At 54.0% G+C, this 8,808-nt stretch overlaps 1 protein-coding gene across 1 annotated transcript; it reads right to left on the bottom strand.

Moving 5' to 3' along the window:
• Positions 1-3,454: 3,454 nt before the first annotated feature.
• On the bottom strand, positions 3,455-3,634 carry SMCO4 (single-pass membrane protein with coiled-coil domains 4; the record flags this gene model as incomplete). Its single annotated transcript, XM_079709581.1, has 1 exon — positions 3,455-3,634. One exon carries the CDS (start codon positions 3,632-3,634, stop codon positions 3,455-3,457), a length of 180 nt encoding a protein of 59 aa, XP_079565707.1.
• Positions 3,635-8,808: the final 5,174 nt, after the last annotated feature.

Raw genomic sequence — 8,808 nt, 5'->3', positions numbered from 1 at the left:
TCCTCTTTTGGAATTTGCTCTTCGAGAAATGTTAGGCTTTGAAATGAGGACTCCGAAAGCCAAGAGCCCCAGATCCTGCTGCAGAACCCCAGCATGACTTTCTGTGAAACTCCTAATAAATCACTCGGTTTTGCCTTGAAGCCATTGAATAACTGAGCATAATTTGGAAGCTGGTGTCTCAAATCATTACCCAGTGCCTCCACATGAGAGTACCATTTACCCTGAGAATTGTTCAATTCCACCCAGCAAGTCCACAATAAATTGGCACCTCGTTCCTGCCAGGAGGGGGCTCACATCAAAGTTGTGTTAACTTTCAGAAGTCCATCTTCAGCCTGCTTTCACCAAGCCTGCCTGGTAATTGCCTTCACCTGAAAATCCAGTGCAACTCCACCAGGCTTCCCGATGGACAACAAAGAGAAAGACAGTGGGAGAACATAAGGGCCAGAAGCACCTCAGGATCTATCATCCAGTGTGAGGTCTTGTGTCAGTCTGTCAAGTGATGCCCTGGGAAGCTGGCCTTCCTTCATGCACGTCCTGTGAGGTTTAAACGCACTGACAAACAGGGAATGGCTATTTATTGGGCATCTACAATGTCCTAGGAACAATGTCACGCCCCTTTTTTATTTCCATTTATCCTCCCAACATCCTCTACATAGTTAAAATGAACCTTACCTGACAGATGTGGGGCCACTACAGCTCAGGTCATGGGACCTGACTGAGCTCATCTGGTTAGAAAGTGGCGGGGTGAGGATTCACACGTCTTTGCTTCCCAAACCTCAGGCTCTTTTCACATCACACCCGAAATGTCCTAAGCACGAATACTGAGATGCTTTCACAAGGTGCCCACGAAACAGGTATTTCTCCTTGATTGCTACAGGGTGAGAGATTGAGCAGGGTGTCAGACACTCAGTGGGTAAAGCTAAGTCATGGCCTGTTGGTCCAAAGATGGCGTCTAAGGTTGTTCACGGCAGCTGTGGGCAAGTGAGGGCTGTTCACACACCTGGGCAGGAAAGCTTACTTTAGGCTGGGGGAGTGGAGAGGGGGAAATTAGTGTTTTATTAAGAGGTAACAGGTCTTCATAATGAAGAGCATGGACTCTGGAGCCAGACTGCCCGGGTTTAAATCCCATCTCCTGTTCTGCTGCAGAATAATCTGGTGTGCATGTGCACAGGAAGGTGTCTGGGTGTGAGGGGCAGTGGAGATGGGTGAGCAAGAGTGGCCATGTGTTGCGGTTTGCTGAAGCTGGTCGAGGTGTACGTGAGGTATATTGTATTACTGTTCTATTTTTGTGTATGTGCGGAACTTCCCATAACAAAAGCATTAAAATAAACAAACCTGGGTTCCTCCGCTGACTAGCTGTAGGACATCAACAAGTCCTTTGGCCCACCTCAGTTTCCTCAGCGGTAAAACTGAGCACTAATAGTACCTACTCCTAGGGCTATATGAGAAATAAATGAGTTAATACATGGAAAATAGTGCATGTATACATTACCTATATGACATGTATACATGTCAAATGCTAGAAATTACTACAGAGTAACTACTACATCCCAGGTGCTAGACTTGGCATCACAAATGTATTATTTCAACTGATTCCTCCCAACAATCCTATGAGGCAAGACAGCCTCCATTTTCACAGGAGGAAGTGTCCTGAGAGGGGTTCTGGCAGCAAAACCTGCATAAAAAGTCAGGTTGGCTCTAAAAGCCTTGTTTCCCTTAGAGGCCCACTTCTCTAAAAGTGCCTGGACTGCCTATTACAGATGGGGAAACTGAGCTCCGGGGGTTTGGGAAATCCACAGCTCTGAGGGGTAGGCTGGAAACTGAACACAGATGAGGCCACGACCCAGCACAGCCTGGGCTCTTCCTTCTGGAGCGGACAGGCTGTCCTCACACAGTCTGTCCTTGGGGAGGGAGGGGGCGGAGCTCTGCATTTCGTGGCTAAGTGGCCATCGTGAAGAGCAGGGATGGTGCAGAAGCCCCGCCCCCTCCTTCACCCCAATGAGCCGTCCTGGGGGCAGCAGGCTCCAGGCTTAATCAGACCAACAAGCACTAAGGCTCCTCAGAGAACCAAATAAGGGGGAGGAAAACGGAAACCTAGGAGGAACTTGACGCTAGCAGGCTCTGCATTTGATAAATGTTTCAGCGAATCTCCTTCCAGGGCCACAGGCACTGGATTGAGCATGAGGCAGCATGGGGTCTCCCTCGGAGGCCCGCAGAGCTCCGTCGGCCCCGCCCAGCCCAGCATCCGAGCTTCAGCTGGAGCCCTTCCTTCCAGCAGCTGCTTCGTCTTCTTAGAGACTCACTCCAAGACGCTCCATGCCCCCAGAACACGCCTGTGCAATCAGTGAGCGAGTCATGCAGCCACCGAGGTTAGACAAGCACTTGTCTCCCCACAGATCTCCCCCTAATCAGCAGTGACAGAGGAGCAGACACCCTCAGAGCAGTTACCATGAATCTGACTTCCAAAAGGGGTCCACTCCACCAGCCACCTGGACGGCTAACGATGCCCTAAAATACAACGAAGCAACCCTTCCAGCGCAGCCAATTTGCATCCAAAACTCAGCTGGACTGTTGACAATTTGTACCCTTTCCGCAGGAACAGAACCAAGCCTGACCTTTACCTCCGGGACCATGTCTGTGTTGCTGCTGTTTGCTAACTGATGTCAAAAGCAGTTGTGGTCTCATTCCAATTAGAACTCTTATTTTTGCTGCAACAGACCAATTTATGCATCCTTTCTGGCCCTCTCAAGAGTCTCTCAATCATAAAATGAGCCAGTTAAAAAACACCATTTTACCGGAAGCGATTCACAGCAGGCAGTGAAGGGGGAGACGGAGAAAGCCCAGAGGACTGGGGGTGAGAGGGACACACTTCCCAGCCAGGGGACCCGCACAGACAGCACGTTCCTGTGCCCCCGGGAGAGCAAGGCCACCTCCTGGCCAAACAAGATCAACATCCAGTTTAAGGCTATTATCTCCTTTATTCAAAAAATAAATATTTCACTTTTGAGTCGACATATTTCAAATCACATGAAGCACAGAGAGGAAATACAGTCCCTTTGGAAATCATGAACACGTGTAGGAAAGAGTCATGTTCAAAGCAAAGGGGACGGGGTGAGCACTGATTCCAACTGATCCATGACCCAGAGGTTCCTCCTCTCACCAGGTGGAGCTACATATCGATTGTAGGCGAGAAACACACACACACACACACACACACACACACGCAGCTTTGAAGTCTGAAAGGCACATGAAGTGGACCATAAGGTGTGTGGCACATTCACTGATAAAGCGTTCCCTATTCCCTCCCAAGAAAAGTGGAGAAACTTAATCAAGTCACAGACCAGAGAAGACAGGGTACTCTGGCTCAGAGCTCAGCATCAGGAGAATCTCTGCGGATGAAAGCCATTCTTCTTCTGCTCTCCCCTCCCGCGCCTCCTCTCTGGGGGCAGCTCCCTCACTCGGTGATGGCGGGGCGCGTGGCCACGTACACGAACACCACGATCAGCAGCACGACCGCGGCCAGCGTGGGCAGCACCACCGTGGTGACCTGCCGCCGGGCCTCCTGCATGGCCTGCTTCCGCTCCTTCTTGTCCTTGGACGTCTCCTTCTTGGGCTTCCCCTTGAGCTGCCGCATCTTTCCTAGGGGATGCTAGGAGGGTGCGTCTGGAGAGGGGTTTGAAGGAAGGATCACGCTCCTCTGGTCAAGGTGCAGAATCTCCTGTAGAGAGAATCATGATCAAGAATGTACGGAGGGCTTCCCTGGTGGCGCAGTGGTTGAGAGTCCGCCTGCCGATGCAGGGGACATGGGTTCGTGCCCCGGTCCGGGAAGATCCCACATGCCACGGAGCAACTAGGCCCGTGAGCCACAACTACTGAGCCTGCGCGTCTGGAGCCTGTGCTCCGCAACAAGAGAGGCCGCGATAGTGAGAGGCCCGCGCACCGCGATGAAGGGTGGCCCCCGCTCGCCACAACTAGAGAAAGCCCTCGCACAGAAACGAAGACCCAACACAGCCATAAATACATAAATAAATAAAGCAAACTGTCAACAAGTAAAAATAAATAAACACTATTACAAAAAGAATGAATGGAGTGAAAGGAAAAGGAATCGCAAAGTCAAAGACAAACGCTAAACCAGGAAGAGTATCTGCAACTTAGCAGCCCAGGGACTAAGGACAGAAGAGGTCTTGTAGCTCCTCTGAGTGGTGGGTGGTGGACATAAGCAGGATGTTCCTGGGGCTCTGTCACCGTCAGCGCTTCTGCAGGTGTGCTGTGCACAGGTAACCGGCACACTGAGACAGGGCCTCTCAGCTCCAGGGGCAGCTGGCCAGGCGCTGGGCACCAGATGAACAAGACACGAAGGGACTGGGAAGCACTAACTATGCTGCCTCCACTCAGCGGAAAGGGGGGCACCCTTCTCCCTTCCAAGGCTCCACCTATTTACTTCACTGTTCTAAATCCCACCATCTCCCCACCTAGCCTCCAGCGCTGAACTGCCGGCAGCCTGCAGATGCCAGGACCGTGGCTCCCTTCCTGCCCGAGCCCAGGGCCTGATTGCGGGCCACGGCAGCCTCACTGGGGCCGAAGAGAGCCCAGAGGCACCGACTTCTCTGATCTCCATTTGATCCTTTACCCATCCACCCAAACCTTCCTGAGCACCTCCTATGTGCCAGGCTCTGCTCGAGGAGTGGAGGAAGAGGTGGAACACTCAGGGCTGTGCTCTCAGAGCCCACAGTCTAGGGGTGCACCCCGGGTTGCAAGCGGAGTCGAGAGCTGGGTCAGACAGACGATAAAGAGAGACCAGCTGAGCCTTCAGTCCAGCCACCCACACAACCTAGGATCTCGTAAATTCTGTGCCCCATGGAGGTGCTCAGGTGGTGAAGCGGTGCTGTCAGGGGTCTGGGGGATGAATCAAAGGCCGTGGGTAACTACAGAGCAATAGCTCCATATGAGTCCGATTCTGAGCTTTACGCAACAGAAACAGACTCTGGCTGATTCAAGTTGAGATGGAGTTTACACAGAGGCCTTTGGCACCTCATAGGATCCCCAGAAAAGAGGACCTGGCTCAGGAAATAAGCAGGGCAAGGAGCTGTGCAGCCATCACCTGAGCCCCACTCACACCGCGAGTTTGGAGGAGGCCTCAGGCTGTATCAACACCTGGACACTGCCGCTGGAGCAGGGGGCACTGAGGCCACCACTACTGCCCCTGGAAACCAGACGGAGCTGCTGTCACTGCCTTCAGGATGAATTCTCCAGGGCCCTGGCTTCTCTGTGTCACCAGGTGCATGTGACCAGCCAAGCTGAGACCCAATATACCCGCAGCCTAGCCTTCCAACCTCTATAAGCAGGGGGAGTGTTTCTAAACACAGTGAAGGAGTGGGGGGTTGGCTACTGGGCAGGGAAATAAAAAAGACAAATGTCCTTCATAAAATATCCTGGGGGGGGCGCTTCCCTGGTGGCGCAGTGGTTGAGCGTCCACCTGCTGATGCAGGGAACATGGGTTCATGCCCTGGTCCGGGAGGATCCCACGTGCCGCGGAGCGGCTGGGCCCGTGAGCCATGGCCGCTGGACCTGCGCGTCCGGAGCCTGTGGTCCGCAACGGGAGAGGTCACAGGAGTGAGAGGCCCGCGTACAGCAAGAGAAAAAAAATAAATCCTGGGGGACTGGTAGAGAGGCGCTCTCTGAGGCAGACGAGCAGTGTACACCAACATTCCTCTAACAGAGAGACTTCTGTATCATGATACTGTGTACCCAGTTTTGCCCCAGGACAGTGGGTGGCCTGTCACCACCCTGATGAGGAAGATGACATTTACACCTAAGTGAACGTGTCAAGTGGCAGGCAGGACGCGGAATGTGGGTTCCGAGGCGGGAAAAGTCTCGTGTGAATCTCCCTGTTGGTAGAGGGATCCTAATCTCACCACTCCTCTCATCCCTGATTGGACCCCGGCATTTTTTTCCTATTATCCATAATCAGGCGGAGTTTCTCCTGGTGCAAGAGGACTGAAATTATTGCACTGGAATGACATGATGCCAGCCAAAAGCAAATATTAAAGTTCTGGAGAGCCCCATTTAGGCAAATTTACGCCCTCCATCAGGCTTTTGAAAATAGCCACTCTAAACTTCCTTAAGACCTGACAGGTGTAGGAACCCCTGGCTTTACAAATTCTCCTTTTCAAATCTTTCAGAGAACTTGCAGGCAGACCTGGGTTCAAACTAAGGACATACAATGTCCTGGCTGAACGGCTTTGGGCCTCAGGAGGCCTCAATGTCATCATCTGAACAATGAGGACAACTTCTCTCGGAAGGAGTGGCTGAGGATTTGAAAAGAAAACACTCCTCATGGTGCTCGGCCCGCCCACACCCCGCAGGACAGGCCGGCCAGCCGGATGCAGCCGCTTCCTCCCCACCCCACCGCTTGCCCGCTCCAGGGCCCTGGTCAGACCTCACGGAGCTCACCAGCCTCAGCGCCCCCCGGGAGGTGGTATAATGGCAGTGCCCCGCCCGCAGGACCGTGGTGAGGATGAGACAAGAATCCGGGTAATACGGCACCTGGCACGGAGAGGGCACCGGATCCACGTTAGCTGACGCTCCCGAGGCCCACCCAACAGACAGCCTGCGGGGAGACGGGCAGGCTCGTTACCCCCGCGCAGAGATGAAGAGACCAAGGGGCAAGAGGAAAAACGTCTTGCACACAGTCAGCTGGTCTGTAACCAGTATCTAACAGAGCAGTGGATGGCATCCCTTGTCCAAAGCTATGAGCCATGGTCTGTTCTCTCCCTGACACAGCTTCACGAAATTGTCTAAAAAGAGACAGGCCAGGGGCTTCAGTGGTTGGGAGTCCGCCTGCCGATGCGGGGGACGTGGGTTCGTGCCCCGGTCCGGGAGGATCCCACATGCCGCGGAGCGGCTGGGTCCGTGGGCCATGGCCGCTGAGCCTGCGCGTCTGCAATGGGAGAGGCCACAGCAGTGAGAGGCCCGCGTACAGCAAAAAAAAAAAAAAAAAAAAAGAGACAGGCCATTGGCAGCACTCTGATTTGTAGCCATTTCCCTGTGGACCTAATGGCCTGTGAAAAGACGAGGACCCTGCTGTGGCCCATCACCCAGCCCCCCACAGGTCCCCTCACAGGGCCCCCCCGCCAGAGGACTGGCCACAGTCAGGTAGCACCAGAGGCCCAGAGTTAACAAGGGCCCCAGCCCCACTCCTTCGGCTGCTGGCTGCATCCTCCCACAGAGGTGTGGTGGACGTGCATAGGCAGCAGCCCCCGTGACGCCAGCTCTTGACATCTGTAAGATGCATTCAGAAGTTCTCCAAGGCGTAAAAAAAGGCCTCGTCACTGGGGACAGTGCTGGTCTGGTCAGGATTTAAAGGACAAACACGCCAGCCTGAAGTCTGGGATCTTGGTCAGGCTCCAGTGGGTGGCCTCCCTGATCTCACTCACCTGTGCTGTGGGCCTCAAACCGCAGCCCGGCACTCTCCCTGGGGCTGAAGAGAGAGTGGTGAGGAGGGAGGGAAAACACCTCTGAGATGACAGCTGAGGGGAGGGAAAAGGGCCCAGCAGGACAAAGGCTGGGGAAGAGCGGCAGGCAGAGGGAGCGGAAGGAACCAGAAGGGTGACAGGAGGGGAACTGCAGAGGGCACCGAGGCCAGGCCATCCATAGGCTGGCGGGCCATGGTGAGGAGTCGGGTTTCACTCCGAAAGCAGCACGAGGCACTGAAGGGCTTCCCACGGGGCGGTGCAAGTTTAAAAAAGCTCCTCCGGCCGGTCTGTGGAGACTGGGGTACAGGGGAATGAAAAGGGAGGCCCTTAGAGCAGGGCAGGGAGGGCCAGGGGTGGCTCCGACTTGGTGGGGAGGGCCCGTGGTGATGGAGAGGAGGATGGAGTGGGCTTTTATGTGGGGGGTACCTAACGGCAGATTAGACATGGCGCGTGAGGGAAAGAGAATAACGGGTGGACCTAAGGTTTGGAGCTTGAGCATCTGGCTGCATGGTGATCCGGCCTTATGAGGTGAAGGGAGAATGGCAGGAACGGGGGATGGATTTGAGAAAGGACATTAAGTGCTCTCTTCACATCTATCCACGTGTGAGGATGCGCCTATTAGACATCACCATGGAAATATCAAGGAGGCGGTTGAGGACATGAGTCAAGAGCTCGGTCTGAGCTGAAGATCTATATTTGGAAGTCATCAGCCATTGATGAGGTGAGCTCGCCAAGGACAAGGTAGATGGAGAAGAGGGCCAGGCCCGAGCCCTGAGCATCTGACAGTCAGAGAACAGGAGGGGAAGGGCAAGCAAAGGAGCCTGTGGAGAAGACGCAAGTGAAGAAGAGAAAAGAAGTGTGGAGTCCCAGGGACCAAGAGTCAAGAAGAGCACTGCTTCAAAACGCCACCGAGACAAAGTGAAGATAAAGCAGCAGCCACTGGATCTGGCGACTTGGAAAACTGACCCGAGGAACTTCGGTGGAGTGGGCCAATCAGCCCCTATTTCAGAAATCTAAACTAAGAAACATGAAGGCACACAAGCTGGAAAATCCTGCAGATGGGGGCACCGGGGAAGCCATCTGATGCCACGTGCGGAAGACAACATTGGAAGCCAAGCTGGGGAGAGGAGACGGGAGCGGAGGGGAGCACCCTGAGAGCTGGACACTGGGGACTCTGCTCTTGTCCTTCCGGCACAGGCCCTGCGAGGCCCAGCTCTGTACAGGCTCCTGAGTTATGCTGACCTGTTTCTGAATCTTAGGACAGACATCTCTTTGAACTTGAGCTGGCTCCAGTGGGTCTCTGTACCTTCCAATGAAGGAGCCCTGGCTAAAA

This window comes from Hyperoodon ampullatus (genome assembly GCF_949752795.1).
Source record: "Hyperoodon ampullatus genome assembly, chromosome: 7".
In the NCBI taxonomy this organism is placed as follows: Eukaryota; Metazoa; Chordata; class Mammalia; order Artiodactyla; family Ziphiidae; genus Hyperoodon; species Hyperoodon ampullatus.
Note: the sequence above shows the minus strand (reverse complement) of the source record. Positions and strands in the feature narration are given on the sequence as shown.